This window comes from Lagenorhynchus albirostris, chromosome 8 (genome assembly GCF_949774975.1).
Source record: "Lagenorhynchus albirostris chromosome 8, mLagAlb1.1, whole genome shotgun sequence".
In the NCBI taxonomy this organism is placed as follows: Eukaryota; Metazoa; Chordata; class Mammalia; order Artiodactyla; family Delphinidae; genus Lagenorhynchus; species Lagenorhynchus albirostris.
The window spans coordinates 96029899-96056663 of record NC_083102.1 but is presented as its reverse complement, the minus strand read 5'-3'; the positions used below and the strand labels follow the sequence as shown (position 1 = coordinate 96056663).

The following is a 26765-nucleotide window of genomic DNA, read 5'->3' as shown; positions in this document are numbered from 1 at the left end:
TTGGCCAGTATCTTCTCATTTCCCCAATCCCCAGCCCCTGGCAAACACCATTCTCTGTTTCTATGAGTTTGGCTTTATAGGTTCCACATATAAGTGATATCATACAGTAAATGTTTTTCTCTAACTCATTTCAACAAATAGTGCTCTCAAGGTCCGTTGATGTCCCAAATAGAATTTCCTTCATTTTTTTTTAATGACTGAATAATATTCTAGTGTATGTGTGTATATCCGGGTTTTTTTTGGCGGTACGCGGGCCTCTCACTGTTACAGTGGCCTCTCCGTTGCGGAGCCCTGGCTCTGGACGCGCAGGCTCAGCGGCCATGGCTCACGGGCCCAGCCGCTCCGTGGCATGTGGGATCTTCCCAGACCGGGGCACGAACCTGTGTCCCCTGCATCGGCAGGCGGACTCTAAACCACTGCGCCACCAGGGAAGCCCTATATATCCGTTTTTTATCCATTCATCTATTTCGGTTATTTCCATGTCCCCAGTATTGTGAATAATGCTGTAATGAACATGGGGAGTATGGGTATCTCTTGACACAGTGATTTCATTTCCTTTGGAAGTATACCCAGAAGTGGGATTGCTGAATCATATGGCAGTTTTATTTTTAATATTTTGAGGAATCTCAACACTGTTTTCCATAGTGCTCTGCCGATTTACATTACTACCCAAAATACACAAGGGTTCCCTTTTCCACATTCTTATCAATACTTACCTCTTGATTTTGAATTTTGTTTATTTTATCAAAAACCAGCTCTTAGTTTTGTTGATTTTTCTGTTATTTTTCTGGTCTCAATTTTACTTATTACTGCTCTCATCATTGTTATTGCTTCCCTTCTGCTAACGTTGGGCTTAGTTTGATCTTCTCTTTCTAGTTTCCTGAGGTGTAAGTTTAGGTGATTTATTTGAGATCTTTCTTTTTCTTAATATAGGCATTTAGAGCTATAAACTTCCCTCTTAAAACTGCATTTGTTGCATCCCATGCATTTTGGTATGTTGTGTTTTCTTTTTCATTTGTTTCAAGATTTTTAAAATTTTCTTTTTGATTCCTCCTTTAATCCATTGGTTGTTCAGGGATGTGTTGTTTAATTTTCACACATTTTTGAATTTTCCAGTTTTCCTCCTATTAATGATTTCTAGTTCCATACCATCTAGGTCAGAAAAAGGTACTTGGTATGATTTCAGGTTTTTAAATTTGCTGAATAAGATTTGTTTTGTTGACTGCATGTATGATCTGAGTTGGAGTATGTTTTGTGTATGCTTGGGAATGTGTATTCTGCTGCTTTGGGGGTGGGATGTTCTATATACTGGTTTTCTGTCTTGGTGATCTATCCATTTAAGTGGGGCACCAAAGTCCCCTACTATTATTGCACTGTTGTCTTTCTCCCTTTGTATGTGCTTAAGATATGTAGTTGCTCCATTGTTAGATGTGCATACACACACAAACACACATATCGTTGCTCTGTCCTCTTGGTGAATTGACCCCTTTGTCATTATATAGTAATAATCTTTGTCTCTTTTTTCAACTTTTGGGATAAAGTCTGTCTTCTCTGAAATAAATACAGCTACTTGTGCTCTCTTTTGGTTTCCATTTGTGTGGAATATCCCTTCTGCCCCTTCATTTTGAGACTATGTGTGTACCTAAAGCTGAAGTTTGTCTCTTATATGCGTCACACCGTTGGGTCTTGTTTTTTATTTGTGCAGCCACTCTGCACCTTTTGATTGGAAAATTTAATCCATTTACATTAAGTAATTATTGATAGGTAGGGACTTATTAATGCTGTCTTACTGTTTTCTGGCTGTTTTCTAGTTTCCTTGTTCCTATCTTCTCCTGCTGTCTTCCTTTGTAAATTGATGATTTTCCATAGCTTGATTCCCTTCTCTTTATCTTTTCTTTACCTACTGCAGGGTTTTCTTCCTTTGTTAATATTAGGCTTATATACAACATCTGTAGATATAACAGTTTATTTTACGCTGTTAACAGTTTAACTTTGAATACATACAAAAATGACCATTTTATCTCTCCATCATTTATGTTTTTGATGTCAGAATTTATAACTAGTTTACAAGTAACTGATGGTAGCTATAGTTATTTTTCATACTTTTGCCCTTTATATATGGAGTTAAGTGGTTAAAACACCAACATATTACAGTATTAAAATATTCTGGGGCTTCCCTGGTGGCGCAGTGGTTGAGAGTCCGCCTGCCGATGCAGGGGACACAGGTTCGTGCCCCGGTCCGGGAAGATCCCACATGCCGCGGAGCGGCTGGGCCCGTGAGCCATGGCCGCTGAGCCTGCGCGTCCGGAGCCTGTGCTCTGCAACGCGAGAGGCCACAACAGTGAGAGGCCCGCGTATAGAGAAAAAAAAAAAAAATTCTGAATTTGGTTATATACTTACTTTACCAGTCTGTTGTATATTTTCATGTTACTAATTAGCATCCTTTAATTTCAGCTTGTAGAACTCCTTTCAGCAGTTTTTGTAAGGCAGGTATGGTGGTGATGAACTCCAGCTTTTGTTTGCCTGGGAGCATCTTAATCTTTCTTTCATTTCTGAAGGACAACTTTGCCAGGTAATTTTGTTTGTTTGTTTTTAATTTTTGGCTGTGTTGGGTCTTCGTTGCTTTGTGCAGGCTTTCTCTAGTTGCGGCGAGCGGGGGCTACTCTTCGTTGCGGTGCATGGGCTTCTCATTGCAGTGGCTTCCCTTGTTGTGGAGCATAGGCTCTAGGTGCACGGGCTTCAGTAGTTGTGGCTCGCGGGCTCTAGAGCACAGGCTCAGTAGTTGTGGCGCACTGGCTTAGTTGCTCCGCGGCATGTGAGATCTTCCTGGACCAGGGATCGAACCCGTGTCCCCTGCATTGGCAGGTGGATTCTTAACCGCTGCGCCACCAGGGAAGTCCCTGCCAGGTAATATTCTTGATGGGAAGTTTTTTTTTCTTCCAGTACTTGTACTTGGGGTATATCTTACCCCCTATCCTGGCCTGTAGGTTTCTGTTGAGAAATCCACTGATTTTTTTATGGGAATTCCCTCATAAGTGAGGATTTTTTTTCCCTCTTACTGCTTTTAAAATTCTTTGTCTTTGAATTTTAGACAGTTTTGAAATGTGTTTTGGAGAAAGACATTTAGGATTGAATCTTTTTGGCGAACTGTGAGTTTCATGAACTTGGACGTCCAAATCTCTCCTCAGATTTGTGAAATTCTCAGGCATTATTTCTTTAAATAAGCTTTCTGCCCTTTCTCCCTCTTTTCCCCTTCTGGGACTGCAGTAGTACATAGATTATTTCTCCTAATGGTGTCCCATAGTTCATATAGGCTTTCCTTATTCTTTTACATTCTTTTTCTGTGTTCTTCTCTGAATGGATAATTTAAACAGTCCTGCCTTCTACTTCACAGATTCATTCTGCTTGATTCATTTTTTTGATGTTCTCTATTGTATTTTTCATTTCATTCATTGTATTCTTCAGCTCCAGAATTTGTTTGGTTCTTTTTAATTTCTGTCATTCTATTAAACTTGTCTTCTTTTAAAAAAAGGTTTGTTTCCTGATTTTATTGAATTGTCTTTCTGTGTTTTCTTGTAGCTCCCTGAACTTCCTTAAAACAACTACTTTGAATTCTTATTGTGTAAATTGCTGTTCTCCATTTCTTTGGGTTTGGCTACTAGAAAATATTGTTTCTTTTGTATTGTTACGTTTTCTTGAGTTTTCATATTCCTTGAAATCTTGCCTTGTGTCTTCACATTTGAAGAAGCAGTCACCTCCTCCAGTCTTTACTGAGTGGCTTTTAGAAAGAAATACCTTCTGTCACCCATTAGGGATTCTGAGGCTTTCTCATACCTCTTCTATGCGTACACTTGCTCCACATTCCTTGTACTCTCTTGTGGCAGAATTCTTAAGCTTGTATGCCTTCTCTTTGTCCTACGAAGCTCAGTGGGTGCTGACAGCCTCCCTTTTGCTTTCCCTAGGCCAGAGCTCAATGTTCAAGTTTGTGGTTTCTCCTAAATTGGCTTTCTAGGCATGCTCACTAGCCATCTGCAAAGGCTTGCTCTTGCTGCCATGGGGAGCATTCAGGGAGCTGTCTGTGGATGGGAGGGTTTATGGGTGAGGCATGTGGGGTGCTGGGGGTGCCCAGGAGCCAGTTGTGGGGATGCACTGGAGAGGCATTCCCAGTAGCTCATGGGCAGACCTATAATAGAGTCCACAAAGTGGTTAGTATGATCTCTGTCACTTTGAGGTGTTCACTACTGACCCCTGGCAGTTCTTCTCTTAGCCGCTCACTGCCCTGAGCTCACAACTCAGTATTCTGGAAGGGGCCAGAGAAATGGGCCTCATTGGCAGCGTCCCACACAGCTGGTGAAGCCAAGCACTCACATGTTCTCATGTTCCCCTGCAGGAGAAATCACTGGGCAAGAAGGGCTCTCTTGGCACTGAGCCCTGCCCCCTTGTGGGAGAGATGGTATGTTAGGTCAAACATTTCCTCTTACCCTCCTCACAGGGTAGTTTTGGTCTTTTTTGTTTCAACGGTGTGCTGGAACATCTCTCCTGGACTCCTGGATTTCTACAAAGGCTCTTTTGTCTGTGGGTGGTTATCATAATTGGTGTTCTTTGGGGAGGTGACAGTAGAAAACTCCTGTTCTGCCGTTGTGATGATATCACTCTCTCCTAAAGTCTTTTATCATCCCGTGACTAATTCAGATAGAGATCATTTTTACATGTTTTTCTGATACATAATCTTACCACAGTATATTGGTTCATAATAAGTGTGCATGGATTTATTACTGGATTTTTTTAGAAACAGAAAACCTTTGAAACTTTTATTATAACCTTATTGCAGAAAAATGATTCATTATGTATTTTTATGGTCACTCATTATTATTTAAAAAAACGTTATTTATTATAACCTTATTGCAGAAAAACTATTCATTATGTATTTTTATGGTCACTCATTTAAAAATAAGTGAAGTCTTATGAAAAATAGAGAATAACTTGTGATTTGGGAAAGTTCAGTTTCTTGTTTCCAAATCCCAAAGAATTTGGAAATAATATTGGGAAATAAAAGTCATAACTGTGATGGAAATAGAAGAATGAATGATTTATGCATTACTGAATCTGGGGGCGTTGCCTCAGCCCCACTCCCACCCTCATCTCCATTTCTCTTCTAGGTTCATAGAATGCTGGTAGCCAATAGGCGATTGAAATGTTCTCAGGGGTTTCTAAGTAGCCCTGGAGAAAACACCTGACATGAATTTCTTTGAAGATCTAAATTACCAAGCCCCACCCACAAGTTCAATTACAAGCTTTTTAGTCCCTTGCTCTTAATCATAAGCAAACACCAAGTATTACCAGTTATTTGAGGAAAGCCTCTTATATTGAAGATGGAAGATGGGAACTGAAACAAATAAACAGGGAAAAGCACTTGGAAGAAACTTTGCAAGGAGGAAAGAAAACTCTCCCCATTATTAATATATTACGAGAGATAAGAGATGAGGTGGAAGTAAAAAAAGGATTCTGTAAAAGGCGTAATCAGACAACAAAGAAAAGAATTTATTATAGTAGAAATGAAATTTTAGGAGCACTGTAAGATAATGTTCAGGAAATCTCCCAAAAAGTAGAGTGAAAAGACACGTGGAAAATAAAAGAGAGAACACTTCGCAAACTCTTCCTGAATTTCAGTACCCATACCAAGAAGATCCAGATAAAAGAGGAGAAATGAAAAGGAGAAAATAATAAGTAATTCAAGAAAGTATCCAAAATTGAAGGTTAGAGTTTTCAGATTGAGTGTACCTACTGAGTGTCCGACCGAATAAGTGAAAATATACCCATGCTAAGATACATCATTAGGAAACTTTGAAACACTGGAAGGCAAAGAGATGATTCGAGAATGCAAAAAACACGTTATGTATGAAGGATTAGTATGCAAAAAACAGGTTATGTATAAAGGATAAGGAATCAGAATGGCTTTGGATTTTTATGCAGCAATCTAGAAATGAGAAAACAGTGGAGCAATGCCTTCAGAATTATGAAGGAAAATGATTTTGAACTTAGAAGTATGTACTCAGCCAAATTATGGCCAACTGGAATAAAGATATTTTCAGACATGCAAGGTCTGAAAATATTTACTTCTCTTGTCCCCTTTATTAAAAACTACTGGAAGGAATTCCCTGGCGGTCCAGTGATTAGGACTCTGCTTTCACTGCCGAGGGTGTGGGTTCGGTCCCTGCTTGGAGAACTAAGGTCCTGCAAGGCGTGTGGTACGGCCAAAAAAAAAAAAGCTATTGGAGGATGAGAAATGAGAAACACCAATTGAGAGTAAATTAAGAAAAAGGAAGACAGTGGGGTATAGGAAACAGGAGATCCAAGAAGGAGGGAGATGAGGGGAATCCCCAGAGCTACTTTTAGGAGATTCCAAGGTGCTGGCTGTGTACTGTATATAGAGGGCGACCACTCCAGTTGGAGGGCTGTGAATCAGGACCTAGAAATGCAGAATTACCAAGGTGCTTGCTGTCACGGTTGTCTTTTTAACCTGAGGACAGAATACTCTGGTGAGCTTGATCCAGACTTTATCTGTTCTTAGCTTGTCTTGACTATGTACTATGGAAGTTCCAGCTTTCCCCTCATGCCCTGCTGTGTGACTCAGCTGAGGATACTTGTTTCACCTCTCAGATATATTCTGCTTTGACCTACTGCTAAGTTCTGGTGGGTGGCCATAGTGAGCTTAGAAACAAAAGATGAACAGAGCCTGCTCTCTCATCTGCATTTCTGTTGTAGGTTCAATGATAGTAGCCTGCGTTACCCAGCTAGAAGGCTTGACTGTGGTTGACCTGTGTTTTCCAGGATTCATGTCTTTGCCTCATAACTTGGCCTCATAACTCATAACTTTTCCAGAGACGAATTCTCTTAGCTTTCTGGAAAGCTGAAACTGGACAGTGACACAGAGACTGTTCAGTTTATCTTTCCCTATCCTTCCTTACTGTCCTTCATCTATAAGGGTACCATGCCCTTGTGTATCTAGGTTTGTGATTTCTCTTAAGTTTTTAAAAACCAAAAATATATTGTTCAGGGATATATATATTTATATATGTATGTATGTATATGTGTATTAAAGGCAAAACTAATCTGAAAAGCAAGGGAATGATTAACACAGAAGTCAGAAGTCAGGATAACAGTTACCTTAGGGGAGGGAAGAGGATGAGAACAGGGGGCTTCTAAGGTCCTGGTAAAGAACAGTGTTTAAAACAGGGGCAGTGGATATATGGGAGTTTATTGTATTAATTTCTTTTTATATGCATATATATATATAGGATATGTGTTTGATACATATGAAATAGAAACTTCTTTTTTTTTAAATGAAATGTAATGGTACAGATGAACCGGTTTGCAGGGCAGAAATTGAGACACAGAGGTAGAGAACAAATGTATGGACACCAAGGGAGGAAGGTGGCCGGGGGTGGGGTGGGGGTGGTACTGTGATGAACTGGGAGATTGAGATTGACATGTATACACTAATATGTATAAAATGGATAACTAATAAGAGCCTGCTGTATAAAAAAATAAAGTTAAATTAAAAAAAGGAATTTAGGAAAGATAGAATGAGATAGAGAGTATAGGAGGTAGACTGCTTTGGGCAAAAATGGTGAGTTCTATATTGGGTCATTGTGTTTGTGTTATCCTTGGAATGTTCAAATGGAGAATGATAGCCCTATCCTCTACATTTTTACAATGCATACCTTGTTGCTCCTTTAAACATTTATTTAATTCTGCCTTGTTTTATAGCCATTTGATATATTTGTTTCCCCAATGACATTATAATCTCCTGAGGGAGGAAACTAAGTTTTACTCCTATTTATTTGTGTACACAATTAACACATAGTTTTTCAAAAAAAGCTATTTTTTAAATCTATCACTATTACATGATGGTACGCAATTCACTGACTTCTGGGCTTGATTCAGTTGATCTGTTTGCAAAGGCCCATTTCTTCCAACCTGCATCTCCTCTTACAATTCCATTTATAATACTCCTGAGACTTTCACTTGATCTAATAAAGTGATCCTTACCAGGTGAAAGAAAAAAAAAATGTAGTTGACATATAGCAATTTATTGGTATTAGGTATACAACATGATTCAATATTTATATATATTGCAAAATGATCTACTCTCTTAGTGACTTTCAAATATGCAATACAGTATTATTAACTGTAGTCACCTTGCTGTACATTACAGCCCCATGAGTTATTTATTTTATAACTGGAAGTTTGTACCTATTGACCCTTTATCTATTTTGCCCACCCTCCACCCCCCACCCCCTGCCTCTGGCAATCACCAATCTGTTCTTTGTATCTGTGAACTTCTTTTTTTGTTTTTTTGTTTTGGATTTCATATGTAAATGAGATCATATGGTATTTGTCTTTCTCTGTCTGACTTACTTCACTTAGTGTAATGCCATTAGAGTCCAACCGTGTTTTTGCAAATGGCAAGATTTCCTTCTTTTATTTGGCTACATAATATTCGTGTGTGTGTGTGTGTGTGTGTGTGTGTGAGTGTGACGTTTTCTTTATCCATTCATCCATTGAGGAACACTTAGGTTGTTTCCATATGTTGACTGCTGTCATGTTGTTGACTGCTGTCATGTCATGTTGACTGTTGTTTCCAAATGATGCTGCAATAACATGGGGATGCATATACCTTTTTGAGTTAGTGTTTTCATTTTCTTTGGATAAATACGTAGAATTGGAATTGCTGGGTCATATGGTGGTTCTATTTTTAATTTTTTTGAGGAATCTGCATACCAGTTTCCGTTGTGGCTGCACCAATTTACATTCCTACTGACTGCACTAGGGTTCCCTTTTCTCTTCATCCTCTCCAACACTTCTCTCTTGTCTGTTTGTTAATAGCCATTCTAACTGTTGTGAGATGATATCTCATTGTGGTTTTAATTTGCATTTCCTTGATGATTAAGTGATGTTGAATATATTTTCATGTGCCTGTTGGACATCTGTATGTCTTCTTTGGGAAAATGTCTATTCAGATTCTCTGCCCATTTTTTAAAATCAGATCGTGTGTTTTTGCTATTGTGTTATGAGTTCTTTATATATTTTGGATATTAACTCCATATCAGATATATGATTTGGAATGTTTTTTCCTTTTTGGCAGCTTGCCTTTTCATTTTGTTGATGGTTTCTTTTGCTGTGCAGAAGCTTTTTAGTTTGATGTAGTCCCACTGTTTATTTTTGCCTTTGTTGCCTTTGCATTTGGTGTCAAATCCAAACAGTCATCTCCAAGACAGATGTCAAGGAGTTTACCACCTATGTTTTCTTCTAGGAGTTTTATGGTTTCAGTTCTTGCATTCAATTCTTTAGTCATTTTTAGTTGACTTTTGTGTTATGTAAGATAGTGTTCCAGTTTCATTGTTTTTACATGTGGTTGTCCAGTTTTCCCAACATCATTTATTGAAGAGACTGTTCTTTTCCCACTGCATATACTTGGCACCTTTGTTATAAAATAACTGACCATATATTCATGAGTTTATTTCTGCATTCTGTATTCTGTTCCATTGATCTATGTGTCTGTTTTGTTTTTTTTTAATGTGTCTGTTTTTATGCCAGTACCATACTGTTCTGATTACAGTAGTTTTGTAATATGATTTGAAATTAGGGAGCATGATGCCTCTAGCTTTGTTCTTAAGATTTTTGTCTATTTGTTCCATAGGAATCTTAGGATTATTTTTTCTATGTCTGTGAAAAATTCCATTGGAATTTTGATAGGGATTGCATTGAATGTGTAGATTGCTTTGGTTAGTATGGACATTTTAACAATATTAATTTTTCCAGTCAGTGAACATGGGATATTATTTCATTCCATTCTATTATTTCATCTTCTACAGTTTCTTTCATCAATGTCTTAGATTGTTTTCAGTCCACAGGTCTTTCACCTTCTTGGTTAAATTGACTCCTAGGTATTTATTCTTTTTAATGCAATTGTAAATGGGATTGTTTTCTGAATTTCTTTCTCATATTTTGTTATTAGTGTATAGAAACCAATAGATTTTTTTCTATTATTGGTTTTGTATTCTGGAACTTTACTGAATTTGTTTCTTAGTTTTAACAGTGTTTTGGTGGAGTCTTTAGGGTTTTCTCTATATAATATCACGTCAGCTGCAAAAAGTAACAGTTTTACTTTCTGATTTACCTTTTTGATTTGGATGCCTTTTCTTTTTCTTGCGCTGTGTAGGAGTTCTAATACTCTGTTGAATAAAAGCGGCTAGAGTGGGCATCCTTGCCTTGTTCCTGATCTTTGGCGAAAAGCTTTCAGTATTTCACCATGAGTATAATGTTAGCTGTTGACTTTTCATATATGGCCTTTATTATGTTGAGGTACATTCCTTCTTTACCCATTTCATTGAGAGTTTTCTTTTTTTATCATAAATGGGTGTGGAATTTTGTCAGATGATTTTTCTGCATCTATTAAGATGATCATAAGATTTTTATCTTTCATTTTGTTAATGTGGTGTATCCCATTGATTGATTTGTGGATGTTGAAACATCCTTGCAGCCCTGGAATAAATCCCACTTGATCATGGTGTATGATCCTTTTAATGGATTGTTGAGTTGGTTTGCTAATATTTTGTCGAGGAGTTTTGAATCTGTGTTCATCAGGGATTTTCACCTGTAATTATCATTTTTTATAATGTCCTTGTCTGGTTTTGGTGTCAGGGTAATGCTGGTCCGTAAAATGAGTTTGGAAGTGTGCTCTTCTCTTTGACTTTTTTTGGGAATAGTTTGAGAAGGATTGGTATTGTTTAAATGTTTTGTAAAATTCACCAGTGAAGCCATCTGGTTCTGAACTTTTGTTTGTTGGGAGGTTTTTGGTTATTATTTCAGTCTTCTAATTAGCAGTCAGTCTGTTCAGTTTTCTATTGATATTTCTTCATGACTCAGTCTCGTAAGGTTTATGTTTCTAGGAATTTGTCCATTCCTTGTAGGTTGTTCAATTTGTTGGTATATAATTGTTCATAGTAGTCTTATTATCCTTTGTGTTTCTGTGGTGTCAGTTTTAATATCTTCTCTTTAATTTCTGATTATATTTATTTGAGTTCTCTCTCCTTTGTTCTTGGTGAGTCTAGCTAAGGTTTGTCAGTTTTGTTTATCTTTTAACAAAAGCAGCTTTTGGATGCATTGATCTTTTCTGTTCTCATTTTAGTCTCTATTTCATTTATTTCTGTGCTGATCTTTGTTATTTCCTTCCTTCTGCTAACTTTATGCTTCATTTGTTCTTCTTTTTCTAGCTCCTTCAAGTGTCTTGTTAGATTCTTGGAGATTTTTCTTGTCTCTTGATGTAGGCATTTATTGCTATGGACTTCCTTCTTAGAACTACTTTTGCTGCATCCTGTAAGTTTTGATAAATTGTATTTCCGTTTTCATTGTCTCAAGGTCATTTGAGTTCTCTTTTGATTTCTTCTTTTTTTTTTTTAAATTTATTTTTATTTTATTTATTTATTTTTGGCTGTGTTGGGTCTTCGTTGCTGTGCGCAGGCCTTCTCTAGTTGTGGAGAGCGGGGGCCACTCTTCGTTGTGGTGCACGGACTTCTCATTGCGGTGGCTTCTCTCATTGCAGAGCACGGGCTCTAGGCGCACGCGCTTCAGTATTTGTGGCTCGCAGGCTTAGTTGCTCTGCAGCATGTGGGATCTTCCCGGACCGGGGATCAAACCTGTGTCCCCCGCATTGGCAGGCAGATTCTTATCCACTGCGCCACCAGGGAAGCCCCTGATTTCTTCTTTGACCATTGGTTACTTAGTAGCATGTTGTTTAATCTCCACAAATATGTGAATTTTCCAGTTTTGTTCATGTAATTGATTTGTGGTTTCATAGCTTTGTGGTCAGAAAAGATGCTTGATGTGATTTCAGTCTTTTTAATTTTTTAAAGACTTGGTTGAGGCCTAACATATGATCTATCCTGGAGAATGTTCCAATGCCACTTGAGAAGAATGTGTATTGTGTTGCTTTTGGATGGATATCCTGTATATGTCTGTAAGTCCATCTGGTCAGCGTGTCATTTAAGGCCAATGTTTCCTATTGATAATCTGTCTAGATGATCTATCTGTTGGTGAAAGTGTGGTATTAACAGTCCCTACTATTAAAGTACTGCTGTCTATTTCTCCCTTAGGTCTGTTAATGTTTGCTTTATATATTTATGTGCTCTTGTGGTGGGAGCACATAAGTATTTACACATGTATCCTCTTGTTATATTGACCCCTTTATCGTTATGTAATGGCCTTCTTTATTTCTTACTACAATCTTTGTCTTAATGCCTATTTTGTCTAAGTATGGCTACCCCAGGTTTCTTTTAGTTTCCATTTGCATGGATTATCTTTTTTTTCATCCCTTCACTTTTAGTCTGTGTTTGTTCTCATATCTGAAGTGAGTCTCTTGTAGGCAGCATTTAGATAGTTTTTTTTTTTTTAATCAGTTCAGCCACTGTCTTGATTGGAGAATTTAGTCCATTTACATTTAAAGTAATTGTTGATAGGTATGTGCTTATTGCCATTTTGTTAATTGTTTTCTGGCTGTTTTCTCGAAACATTTAAAAAATCAGATTTCTAGGCCCCATCTTCAGACCCAATGAAATAGAAACTTTGTAAATAATTTCCAGGACTCTACATTATAAATCTTACTCTTAGATAAAAGTTGTTACTCTGATTGAGTAAGTGTATTGCTCAGTATTACTAATGTGGTCTAAAGAGTACAGAATGAAGCAGATCCATTTCTTCCCTACTTGTAGTTACAATCCTCTTATGTATGTAAGAAAATTATTTTCTTCTGCCCAGTTATACCAAGGTGTATCATAATGATCCCTTATCTTTTCATGAGTCTGTAATACCTAGTTGTTTAAAAATTTTATTGAAGTATAGTTGATTTACACTGTCGTGTTTAATTTCTGCTTTACAGCAAAGTGACTCAGTTATACACGTATATATTCTTTTCCATTATGGTTTATCACAGGATATTGAATATAATTCCCCGAGCTATACAGTAGGATCTTGTTGTTTATACATGTAATACCTAGTTTTTTTTTTTTTTTTTTTTTTTTTTGGTGGTACGCGGGCCTCTCACTGTTGTGGCCTCTCCCGTTGCGGAGCACAGGCTCCGGACGCGCAGGCTCTGCGGCCATGGCCCACGGGCCCAGCCGCTCTGTGGCATGTGGGATCCTCCTGGACCGGGGTACAAACCCGCGTCCCCTGCATCGGCAGGTGGACTCTCAACCACTGAGCCACCAGGGATGCCCAATACCTAGTTATAATTTGTGTCAGAATATGTTAAAAACCAAATCCCAAGATTTCTGCTGTCACTGTAGTGGGATTGTAAAAAGTGTGGGGTTAGCTATTACATGGTTTCTAACAGATTAAAGATCTAAACATCTTTTTTTCTTTTTTTTTAAGCTTACAGTGCCAGCATTTAAGGGGGAAAAAAGGCAGAAAACCCCAAGCAAACAAATGTAGTATTGTTTTCAAAGGTGACTTTCCTAGGGGCAGTAATGTCAAAAGGCTCCCATGTGACTTACTACATTCAGTTACAGTGAAATTCTGACAGCTGCCTGGCTCTTGTTTTCCAGTCACTTGTATATTCGCCAGTGGAAAAGCTAGTTTTTCAGCTCAGCTGTGAAATAGATATCACATGGTTATTAGCAGTTTGTTATGGTGGAAAGGACTTAGCAACTGAAGGTTTCAGTTAAGATCTGATATCCTGTACTTTCTTTCCTGTTCCTATTTTTTTTTAATTTGTAATTTGGGGCAGCAGTAATACCTGCTAGAGTTGGCAGGATGAGATGAGATAATTTATGTCAAGCACTTACCACAGTGCCTAATTGCTAAAGAAATATTAATTCATAGAGTATTAATTCTGTGAGTACCCTTTGCTCAAGCCAGACATTTGGGAATTGTCCATGAATCTTTTCTCTCCTTTACCTACCAAAGATCTATCCATTTCATCTCCTTAATAACGCTAGAACAGGAGTGAGACATGACCCACATTTTATAACAATCGGGCTTTAAGCAGGCAGTAACTAAATCAATCCTTCAGGACCTCAAGTTCTCTTGTACCTTTATTAGTAGTAATCACTATTAGTTTCTTAGAACTCTAAAAGAATTGTAGTAATTTTCACTTCTATTGGCAGAATTGGTACTGTTGTACCAATTTCACAATAAATTTGCCAGCATTGGTAGAATTAGTTATCTTAACGTTACTTATAATAAGTTGAATAAGTAGTAAAATAATACTTTATTGTCATTTTTACTTGTGTATATTTTTAGGTTTAACATTTTCACGTTAAGTTTATAGGCATGTAGGATATTGTAAAGTGTGCCCTTGGCACAAACACACTCCTGGGTTCAAATCTAGGCTGTGCAGTTTTATGATCTCGGTCAAGTTATATAAGTTCTTTAGGGTTGCTTTGCCATGTTTTTTAAAGTGGGTTGATAAGATTTAGTTACATACAGGGTTGTGACAATCATTAAAAGAGATACATTTATATGAAAATGCAAAAGGCTGAGAAAAGCCCATACGCTTTTTTTTTTTCTTTTTGCGGTACGCGGGCCTCTCACTGTTGTGGCCTCTCCCGTTGCGGAGCACAGGCTCGGGACACGCAGGCTCAGTGGCCATGGCTCGCGGGCCCAGCTGCTCCGCGGCATGTGGGATCTTCCCGGAGCGGGGCACGAACCCGTGTCCCCTGCATCGGCAGGCGGACTCTCAACCACTGTGCCACCAGGGAAGCCCAAGGCCATACACTTTTCAAGAAGAAAGTGGAACAACTTATTTGATAGGTCTCAATATTTTTAATGAAAATTAAGCTAGGTTAATAAAGACAGTGTTCTGTTGGTACAAGGATACACAATATCCTTGGTTCAGTAGATCAGTGGAACAGAATAAGGAATCCAGGAACAAGTGTATGTGTACACAGACAATTGATTTATGGGAAAGGTGGCACACAGAACAGTGGAAATGTATTTCAGTAATGGTGCTAGAGCATCATGTATATTCATTTGGAACAAAGTGAAGCAAGACCCCTATCTCACATCACACTCAAAATAAATTCCCAGTGGATTGTAGATCTATTTGTGAAAGGCAAAACAATAAATATTTTAGGAGGCAGTATAGGAAAATATGTGGCCTTAGAGTATGTGAAGTTTTCTTAAAGAGCACACAAAAAGTATTAACTACAAAAGGAAAATTATAAACTGGATTTTATTAAAATCAAGAATTTCTGTTCATCACAAATCACCTTTAAAGTGTTGGAGAGGAAGAAGGGGTTAATGATCGGGCGGATCAGCAGGGGACTCGTGGTACTGGCAGTGCTCTATTTCTACACCTCCATGGTGGCTACATGATGCTTGCTTGTCCTGATTTACTGAGCGGAACCTTTATGTTCTGCGTGCTTTTCTTCTTGTGTTCAACTGCAATAGAAAAATAAGAAAAGAACTACGCAGCTTTATAATGCCTAGTAAATATTCAATACGAGATTGTCCTTCTTACCTCTCCATCTCATTTGTTAGCATTTGCATATGTCCTTTGAATAATGATTAATTTGGGGCTTGATGATATAAATTTGAACTCTTTAAAGATTAGATAGGGGCCGTTTTAGCCAGCACACATACAGAAAGTGACTTTGCCCTTGAAAATTCAGATGCTCCAAGTTTTTGTGTGACCTACAAACAGTATAATTTTTTTTAAAGATGACAAGTACAATGAAACTCTTATGACACATTTGTCGTTTTAGTTTTCATTGTAGAAAAGTCTTAATTGTAAACAGTGGAAGCTGTCACTTTTGGGGGTATTTTTTTCTATTGTTTCAAACCTTATTTTTTGTTGTTGTTGTGGTACGCGGGTCTCTCACTGTTGTGGCGTCTCCCGTTGCGGAGCACAGGCTCTGGACGCGCAGGCTCAGCGGCCATGGCTCACGGGCCCAGCCACTCCACGGCATGTGGGATCTTCCCGGACCGGGGCACGAACCGGCGTCCCCAGCATCAGCAGGCGGACTCTCAACCACTGCGCCACCAGGGAAGCCCAGAAACCTTATTTTTAACCCAGGAGGTTTGTGTTTTTATAAAAGTTATATACATTCTGTTAAATTTAAGAAGTTTTAATATATTTATTTTTCAAATTGCAAAAGGAATATTGTTTTCAAATTTCTTCTAATTGCTGAGTATTTACAAAAACGTTGGCTTTTATGATTATCATTTATATCACACTTGATTAACCTCATTGATTCTTTGGTAATGGTTTTGAGTAATTTGTTTTATCTTCCTATACAGTCATATCAGCTATATCAATTAGTATTAATAATGGTGATATTAAAAAATCTTTTCCTCTTTTTAAAAATATCTTATTGCACACGAGTATTCCTAATACAGTTAAATGGTCATTCTTACCTAGTCCTATCCCCTCTCCCCTCATACTTTTTTAAATAAGTAAAATTTCTCTGTTTTCTCCACTAAGTTTAAGTGGCATTCTTTTCTAGGTTATGCGTTAACCCTTGAATTCTTAGGAAGGCTCATAGAATAAATAAGGGGCTCAAAGCAGAATTTAAACAGGTTCAAGGTATAGAGAATAAAGGGTCACTGAAGATTCTAATATTACTGCATGCATTTTTAGCTTTCGAATCAAAATACTCTAAGCATTTGTATAAAAGAGGTTTTCAGTAATATAAAAGATGAAATTTTTTCTCTACTTTTGTTAGTTACTAAAAGAGTTTTCACACTTTATTCCTTAAAAATAATTTAGTGGTAAAGAAGTATTTTAACCTTTTATGAAAAGGATTCTTCATAGTCATATATTGTTCTGAGTCTACATAAGCTTTTTGGTTTTGTTTGTAGCTTTCTTTTGTAGAAATGAAAATAGGTAAGGTAGGCAGGATGTATCGACCTAATAAACTCATTACTGCTGTTGATAAAATGATATGTTAGTCCATATTATAATTTCTTCGAGGCAGGGGACGCCTCTGAGTCTAGGATAACCTGAGAAGTACTTCTTTACAGAGCACCTAGTAGAGAGGTATTTGTTCTGGGTGCAGAAGCCAATGTTGCTATGGCTTCATTTTCTTAACTTACTACATTTGTAAGCTGTAAAGAACATTAGCTGTCCCATTTTTAAAAATGGAACTACTGTAATAAAATACAGCAAGATCAGTATGAGCTTGAGTATTAAACTATAAATTTAAGTTTTTTTCTTCCCCTCATTTACGTTCAGGGATCATCCTACATTTTTGGAACACTTATCACGGCTTCTCTGCTAGTTATTTTCTCTGATGTTACCAGAAATTATATTTGCAGTCTGAGGACAGAATTAGTTAGAATGTGGGTCTACTTTCAGAGGCTTGCATTTTTTGTGCTTTTATTATGGAAAATTTCATACATAGACAAAATTAGGGTAACATACAGCCATGTATCTATGACTCAAATTGAACAACTCCAAAAGCATTAATTTACACTGATGTTGGAATATTATTACTGATTTGAGGTTTTACATTACTTATTATGGTCCATACTTCCTTCTCCAAGTTAAAGAATAAATGGGCCACCAGATGAGGCTAAATATGCTAAATATTTAGAGCCTAATTTGGACAAGATCCAGCAGAATCAGAGAGCATCTGGGATTTGCTGGCATAGTCTTGAGTTTTGTTTAGTGAGGGACACTAAAGAGGCAGAAGTTAAGTTTTCCCTTGCCCTTTAAAGTGCTTACAAAGTGATGTTAACTATTGATATATAAATATATTTATAATCCTTAATGTAGATCTACCAGATGAAGAATCAAAAGGGCAGACCAAAAATGTACCTAAAATAGTCCCATGCCCGGCATTTGTGTATTTGGAAAGTCAGGCTGACTCTAATCATGCCCCAGGAATTCCCCACCTCCTGCCCAATTTCTCTTTCAACTTATTTCTCAAATGCCTTTGGCCTGGACTTCTAAGATAGTTCTCATTCTGAAGTGATAGCATGTATGTTAATGCTAATTAGGAATTGGGATGTTAACAGCATTCTAAATAGCTGTGGCATTACTTGTAAGATATCAAATAAGCTTCTCTCCAGGACATAATGAATCAGTTAAAACATTTCTAACAGAATTGTTTAAAATTTCCTTTTTGTAACAGTGTGACAGTGGTGCTGTCTGTGGTATCTTTCAAGATTGGAAACTGTATTAGGAGCGAATATGAAACACACCCATGCTAATTAGTACTTAGAGAAAAAAATTTTCACTTTTTTTTAAAAACAAATAACAAGTTGACTCTGCAAAGCCCACGGTTCCCTTTACACAGACATAATTAACTCTGTAATTAATAAAGTGAATTAAGAACTTTAAATTATAATAAGTACCTCGGTTACATCCAGAAAGGTGCATTGACTGTCTCCTCTCATGACAGGATGAACTATGCACTCCCCATTGTTCTTCCTGTAAAATTTACCAAGCGAAGGGGTATGTGTGACTTCTGCGTTTGATCCTAGTGTATCAGAGTGTTTGATCCTAGTGTTTGATCCTAGTGTATCAGAGTGCAGGATTCACCTTTAAGGGTTCGTTCTTCTGAGTGTCTCAGTGTCTTCACCTCCCACTCCTATAATTTGATGAAGGCAGTCAAGATGTAATTGTAGCTTTTCTAACCCGTGCTGCTGTTGAGTTTTCCCAAGCTCTAGATGCCTCTTCAGTGTAAATAGACCCCGGCGGAATTTGAAACTTTCTGGTGGACAATTGCAAAAACATTTAAGCTAATATAAAGCGGTCGTGGTGGTGAGGGCTTCTGACTTTCAGACGTGCAGACGCTTTTCAGAATGGATCTATCAGCCCTCATACAGACGGAACATTTGTGTGGTAGAAGTGTGTGCTTGGTGTACCCTCCAAGCAATATCTCCTTGTGAAGATTAGTTATTTAATTGGTAATGGCTGATAACGGGCTTTTAAAAGCACATCCTAGTTTAGATTAGTGTCCTTGGAAACCAAGTACCCAACGAAGTATGAATCACAAGTGTGGCAAGCTATTGATTCACATCACGTAGCCACTAACACAATTTATACAAATAATTAGAAAAATAGAGTTGTTCTTGTGCTAGTTGCCTCATCATTTTCAGCTCATGGCTGCCTAGTGAATCAACTCTAAACCTTCACTCTGGTTATAAAGCAGGTTTTGCATTGCCTTTTGTCCTGTGATTCTCAAAGGTTCTGTGTAAATGTTAGTGGGTGGCAAGTATTCAGTACAGGGTATTACAGCAAGGAAACCATAGCACGGAGAGGTTTGTCATTTATACCAGTCAGCTGGGTTTATGCCTTTGCTTCTGCAAATTGTGTATTAGTTTTCACGTTTGAGATTTTTAAAAACAGTCTTGCTTATAAGAGCAAGTTGGTTGTGTTGCTGTCAGTGAAATTAACCTGTCTGATTTATCTAAGGGCTAAACATTAGTTTTTCATGTTATATGTGATTCCACAACTTTTGTTTTGACCTTGCAATCATGAGTTTTTCTAAAGATTATGCTTTAATGTTTCTGGATTTTTATCCTGTATTATTCTAATTAATAAGTGATCTTGAGAATTTTTCTTCTGAGTTCAAGTTACATAGGCACTTTCTAATTTTGGTAGAAGGTCTGAGAAAACAGAATAAGAGATCTCACTGGTCCTACTGTAATTCAGGAGCCTAAGGCTCTAAGTGAAAGAGTAGTTATCTACCTTTACGTCAGTCAGTCATCTGTACCAACTGGTGATTTTAGAAACTCACATGGGTCTTGGTGCCGATTGCTGTGTCTGCTTCAAATTGCATTTCCACTTCACAACCCTCCCTAGGGGTGTATTTATGTGGTAGTGTTTACAGATGATTAATATTTAAATAGAAATATGCCACTCGAAGGTCTTTTCAAGGAAAGGAAGCTGAGGTGGAAGAGTGAGTGTGCTGGCAGCCAACCCTCTTCTTGTGGAATTCCAGAATTTTCAGAGAAGCCTTGGCAGCCTTACCATTCATTTCAATTAGAAGAAGCTGGCCATTGTTATTCACGAAGTTTGGAAATAGGAAATTTTAATCATATAAGTTTTCTTAGAATGTAATATACTTGATTAAAATTATGAATATTTTAAGATTACAGAAGAGTTTAGAGAATAACTTAACAAATACCCATATAGCTGTCATCTACTTCTGTCAAATTCCAATATTTTCCCAAACTTTACAGGCTTTTCTTTTTTAAGAAATAAAACAAAATAGGTACAGTTGAAGCACCCTGTATAATCTTCCCTGATTCTGTTTTTCTCTCTTTTTACCTTCCTCCTCACAGGTAACCACTGTCCTGATATATATTATTATATAGAAGTATAGTTACATACAAGATTGGTTCATTTTCTGTGTTTTCAATTACATATATTCAATTATATGTGTGTGTGTATATGTATGTGTGTGTGTGTGTATATATATATACACACACACACACACATAGCATCATACTATAATACTTACCATTCTGCAAGTTGCTTTTCATTCGTTCAGCATATTAACAAGCATGTTGATATTTGTAGGTTGGTCATTAATCATTTAGCTGTTATATAGTACTCTGTTATATGTATCTATTATAATTTATACATTTCCTGTTGGTAGGTATTTAGATTTCTGGTTGTTTTGCATTTACAAACAACATGGAAGTGAGTATTCTTGCAGAGATCCTCTTGTGCACTTGTAAGAGAGTTGCTATGGGCCCTAGGGTCTAGGATATATACATAGAAGTGTAATTGCTGGGTTGAAGGGTGTATGCATCTTCAGCTTTACTAGATATTGCCAAATTGTTCTTTAAAGTACTTGCATTATACTCCCACCACTGGTGTATAAAAGTTTCTGTTCCATGCTCCAGTCATTCTTGGTTTTATCAGACTTAAATTCTTGGCATATGATCGGTAGGTAATGACTTTTCATATTGCTCTAATTTGCACTTTACTAATTATTAATGAGCATAAGTACCATTCATTCACACAACGGATGAACTGAGTACTGCTAAGTCCCGTGTGCTCACATTCTAGTAAATGGAGGCAGAAAATGAATAGACAGGAAAATACACAGTATCTTAGATGGTAATAAGTGCTGTGGAGAGAGAGAAGAGAGCAAGTACCTTGTGGATCACTGGAGGAAGAACATTCCAGGCAGAGAGGGTAACAAATGAGAAGATCCTTGTGTGTGACATGTTCACAGGATCACAAGGAAGCCAGGGCAGCTGAAATAGAGTAAGCAAGGGGATAGTAGGAGGTGAGGTGAGAGAATGAATAGTGAGCCTCATAGGCCATTATGGAGACTTTGTCTTTTACCTTGAATGTGATTACCATCTGAAATGTGAGGATTTTGAACAGAGGAGAGACATCATCTCATTTAGGCTTTAAAAGGATCATAGAGTGTTGTGGTGCTGAGAGGAGACTGTAAGAGAGGCTAATGGGAGAAACAAGGAGACTAATTAGGGAGTCGTTATAATTCAAGCAAGATGATGGTGACTTAGTCCAGGGTAGAGATGAAGGTGATGAAAAGTGTTCACAGTCTGGATATATTTGTAAGCAGAGTCAACAAGGTATGCCGATATTTTATATGTGGGATGTGAGAGAAAATGTACGAAAGTTTTTGGCCAGGACAGTGGGAAGGTTAGAGTTGCCATTCATTGAAAGAGATTCCTGGGAGAATCAGGTTTGGGGAGAAGAGAGAATTCAGGAGTTTGATTTTGGGCAAGCAAGTTCTAGATGCCTCCTTAGCATTTAGGTTAAGATGTTGATGAGGAAGGTAGATACATGAGTCTGGAATATGAAGAAGTCTGAGCTAGAGGCAAGGATGTCAGCATAGAGGAGGGATTTAAGCTGTGAGATTGGATGAAGGGATGAATGTGGAGATAGAAAAGAAGTCCGAGAAGATCCCTGGGTCAGCCCAATGTTCAGAGGTCAGAAAGATGACACTTACCAACAAGAGAGACTGAAAATGAGTGCTCCGTTGGGAGGAGGAGAACCAGAGCAAGTAGTGCCCTAGAAGCCTAGTTTGGAATCTGTTTCAAAGAAGGATTGGTTGGTGATGTCAGATATGCTCTGATAGATCAAGTAAGGTGAGTGCTGAGACTTGACCTTTGGTTTTAACAATATGGAGGTCATTAAAGACTTTCACAGGAGCTTTTTCTGTGGAGTAGTGAGGAGATAAAGACTAGGTTGGTGGGGCTTTCCTGGTGGCGCAGTGGTTCAGAATCTGCCTGCCAGTGCAGGGCACACAGGTTCAAACCCTGGTCTGGGGAGATCCCACATGCCACGGAGCAGCTAAGCCCATGCGCCACAACTACTGAGCCTGTGCTCTAGAGCCCGTGAGCCACAACTACTGAGCCCGCATGCCACAACTACTGAAGCCCGTGCGCCTAGAGCCTGTTCTTGGGAACGAGAGAAGCCACTGCAGTGAGAAGCCTGTGTGCTGCAACGAAAGAGTAACCCCTGCCCGCTGCAACTAGAGAAAGCCTGTACACAGCAATGAAGACCCAACGCAGCCAAAAAAAAAAAAAAGACTAGGTTGGTATACCCTCAGAGAATGGGAAGACAGGATTTGGAGATAGCAAAAATAGACACCTCTTTTGAAGAATTTCTCTCCACAGCAGAGTAGAGAAATGGGACTGTTGCTAGAAGAAGACACGGGATTAAGAAAGTTTTTTCAAAGATAGGGGCTATTATAGCGTGTTTGATGCTGATATGAGTGATACAGTAAAGAGGGAGAAATTGATGATGTATGAGAGAGGGGAGAATTGCTGGAATGAGGTTGAGCAGATGAAAGGAGATGGGATCTAGCATACAGTGGAGGGACTGGTTTTAATAGGAGCACATCCATGGTGGCAAAGGGAAGGCAAGAGTACTTTGGCACAAATGTAGGTAAACTGATAGATTCTGACTGCTTTTCTTTTCTCAGTGAATTAAGAAGCCTGGGAGGGGGAAGGAGGTGTAGAAGTGAGATGAGAGGAAAAGGTGTGATCTAACCATTCAGGACAATAGAGAAATTGTCTATGATTACAAGGCCGCAGCATGGCCCACTTGGAGTCAGTGGTCATTGGTATACAGTGAGGTCAGTCAGCAGAGTTAAACAATTCACCTGTGCAGATAAGGTGGCGGTAGGATTTATCTAGGATTGGGGTTTGCCTGGTGATAATGATAGAGGAAGAGGGGTCAAGATAGTCGAGGGTGTGTTCAAAAGAGTGGGATTGTAATGATGGACCACGGACTCTAGGTTGCGTGAAGGGGACAGTAAAAGGTGGTAGGATCAATGGATTGTAGAACTGGGATTTAAAATACTGGAGTAAAGGAATTTCCCTGGTGGCACAGTGGTTAAGAATCTGCCTGCCAATGCAGGGGACACGGGTTTGATCCCCGGTCCAGGAAGATCCCACATGCTGTGGAGCAACTAAGCCCGTGCGCCACAACTACTGAAGCCCGTGTGCCTAGAGCCCATGCTCCACAACAAGAGAAGCCACTGCAACGAGAAGCCCGCCGCACCGCAACGAAGAATAGCCCCCGCTCGCCGCAGCTAGAGAAACCCCGCGCACAGCAACAAAGACCCAATGCAGCCAAAAATAAATAAATAAATGAATAAATTTGTATTAAAAAAAGTACGGGAGTAAAGATATTTGAGGAGGTGAGCTGAAAAAATGAGGAGGTGGCTGGAGAGTAGGATGCTGGAAATTGAGATTGTGGAGGGGGTCAAGTTATTGGCTACGACAGGTTCTAGGGTATGACTGTGTGAATGAATAGCTGTAGTCAAGTGAAGGACCAGATTCTGAGAGGAGAGGAGGATGTCAGGGATCATCTGTGCGGATAATTAAATCATCATTTTGTTTCTAGGAATTTATCCATTTCTTCTAGGTTGTCAAATTTGTTGGCATATAATTGTTCATGGTAGTCTCTTATGATCCTTTGTATTTCTGTGGTATTGATTGTAACATTTCCCCTTTCATTTTGGACTTTGAGTCCTTTTTGTTTTTTTTCTTGATGAGTCTAGCTAAAGGGTTTTTTTTTCCTTGATGAGTCTAGCTAAAGGTTTGTCCATTTTATCTTTTCAAAGAACCAGCTCTTAGTTCATTGATCTTTTCCATTGTCTTTTTAGTCTTTATTTCATTTATTTCTGCTCTAATCTTTATTTCTTTCCTTCTATAAACTTTGGGCTTCGTTTGTTCTTTCCTTTCTAGTTCCTTGAGGTGTAAGGTAAGGTTCATTTGAGATTTTTCTTGTTTCTTCATGTAGGCATTTAAGTTTTGTTTGTTTTTTGTTTGTTTTTAACATCTTTATTGGAGTATAATTGCTTTACAATGGTGTGTTAGTTTCTGCTGTATAACAAAGTGAATCAGCTCTACATATACATATATCCCCATATCTCTTCCCTCTTGCGTCTCCCTTCCACCCTCCCTATCCCACCCCTGTAGGTGGTCACAGAGCACCAAGCTGATCTCCCTGTGCTATGCGGCTGCTTCCCACTAGCTATCTATTTTACATTTGGTAGTGTATATATGTCCATGCCACTCTCTCACTTCATCCCAGCTTACCCTTTCCCCTCCCCGTGTCCTCAAGTCCATTCTCTACGTCTGTGTCTTTATTCCTGACCTGCTCCTAGGTTCATCAGAACCAGTTCTTTTTTAGATTCCATATATATGTGTTAGCATACAGTATTTGTTTTTCTCTTTCTGACTTACTTCACTCTGTATGACAGACTCTAGGTCCGTCCACCTCACTACAAATAACTCAATTTCATTTCTTTTTACATCCCATAAGTTTTGCTATGTTGTTTTTCCATTTTCTTTTGTCTCAAGGTATTTTTTGATTTCTTAAGTTATGCATTTTGATAAAAACAGTGTTGGAGAGAGTATCACAGCCACGAGGTAAAACCATTAGGGAGTCAGGTTGGGGGTGTCATGTTGATGACCGCAACAGGAGAATTAGGGATGGTGTGGTCTGATAATGTGAGATTGAAAGCTGGAATCTTAGGGAGCAGATGTGACGGTGGTTTGGAAGTGGCAATGAGAAATAAGAGCATCTCTTGCCTCCAGCCTAATGGGGGGAGGAGTGTGAGAATAAAGACAGCTGGACTGAAGAGGGCTGCAGGGAGAGCCAGGTTTCAGTTGGCAGTGGCTTTCAACCCTGGTTGCACATTTAAATCACCAGGGAGGGCTTGTAAACATACCATTTCCTGGGTCCCAGCCCCTGGAGATTCTGACTCAGATAGTCTGAGGTGGAGCTCAGGCTTAGGTAATTTTTTAAAACTCCAGGGTTGTGTCCCAAGCAGGAATGTCTGAGAAAAGGTTGAGTAATTGGGGATGATAGAGGTGTTTTTGAGGGCATTAAGGAAAGGATTCTGGAGTTCGAGAGGGGTGGGACTTCTTTTCAGAGTTTATTGGCCTTTTGAGTTTCTGTGAATTGCCTGTTCTTACCTATTACTCTCTGTTTCTATTGCTGAATGGTTGATTTTTGTTTTGGTTTGAGCTTGTTATTGAAGTATTTCATGAATACTGATAAAAGTACGCACCTGCACACATTGTCTAATTAGCACCCAAATCAGGAAACAGAACGTTACTAGCCATCCAGAAGCCACACTTGTTCCCCCACCCATTCTAGTCACTGTCCCCTCTGCTAGGGAAGATTTGATTTTTAAAAATCAGATCTTGGGCTTCCCTGGTGGCACAGTGGTTAAGAATCCGCCTGCCAATGCAGGGGACATGGGTTCGATCCCTGGTCTGGGAAGATCCCACATGCCATGGAGCAACTAAGCCCGTGCGCCACAACTACTGAGCCTGTGCTCTAGAGCCTGCGAGCCACTACTGAAGACTGCGTGCCTAGAGCCCATGCTCTGCAACAAGAGAAACCACGACAATGGGAAGCCCGCGCGCTGCAATGAAGAGTAGCCCCCGCTCGCCGCAACTAGAGAAAGCCCGCGCGCAGCAACGAAGACCCAACGCAGCCAAAAATAAATAAATTAAAAAAAAATCAGATCTTATGCTGCCTGCCTTGAACAACAAGATTTCATATCGAAGTGTCAAAGTGTACTCGCCTTAGGTTATATGGTGAACCAAAATGATACATGATACATAGAAGATGGCTTGAAAATCCAAGATAACGCTTCATATGAAAACTGGCCTCCTGGCAGTGTATTGTAGTTGGAGACCCGTAAGAGACCATGGTCTTTTCTGCCTTCTCTCTCATCAGCTCTATCCCCCCTGTCTGACTGGAAATGAGCTCTTTTGGCAAGTGGAAACGTGCTCTAGGTGACGAGGGCCTCATCCAGTTATCCAGGGCAGTTCGGGTCTTCCGTACCTGCCTGACTGTGGTTCTGAGTCTGGGGTTAGGGCTTGCAAAACAGCCCTTAGTCAAGCCCTAAGTCAGGCTTGAGTCAGGCAAGAGCTCTGAGGAATGGCCACCGTGGTTTTGCTTAACTGTGACGTTTGTCTCATGGATGTAAAGTGCCAGGTTCTGCTTTCTGGCAGCTGTTGATTTCCAGTACTTTGACCACTGCTGTTTAAAAAATAAATTATAAAAGCTGGAGTTTTGATCTGTAGAATGAGCCACACAGTGAACTTAATTTTTCATTTCTTGACGGAAAGCCGGGAAGCAGAAGCTGGTAGGGCATTATGATGAAGCCTTTTAATTACTATCAGGAGCAGGAAATGCCAGTTTCTTTTATTTTATCTATACCTTTAGCATCTGTTGAAAAATAAAGATTGAAAATAACATCATAAATATTAAAGACCACTGGGAAAAAATGGTAAGGACAAAA

The 26765-nt window shown here is 38.8% G+C and overlaps 1 protein-coding gene across 6 annotated transcripts in view; it reads left to right on the top strand.

Moving 5' to 3' along the window:
• LOC132524858 (cytochrome c oxidase assembly factor 1 homolog) overlaps positions 1 to 26765 on the top strand; it is a 100960-nt gene that overhangs the window by 12707 nt on the left and 61488 nt on the right. For 4 of the 6 annotated variants that reach the window (XR_009542068.1, XR_009542069.1, XM_060157361.1 and 1 more), the window contains exon 1: positions 2458 to 2572. The exons of the other annotated variants lie outside the window; for them this stretch is intronic. Coding sequence is in view for 2 of the 4 variants with exons in the window: in XM_060157361.1 (XP_060013344.1) it covers positions 2493 to 2572 (80 nt within the window). In the remaining 2 variants the exon portion in view is untranslated. Of the gene's footprint in view, positions 1 to 2457; positions 2573 to 26765 lie in introns of those variants that run through there. 6 annotated transcript variants of the gene reach the window in all.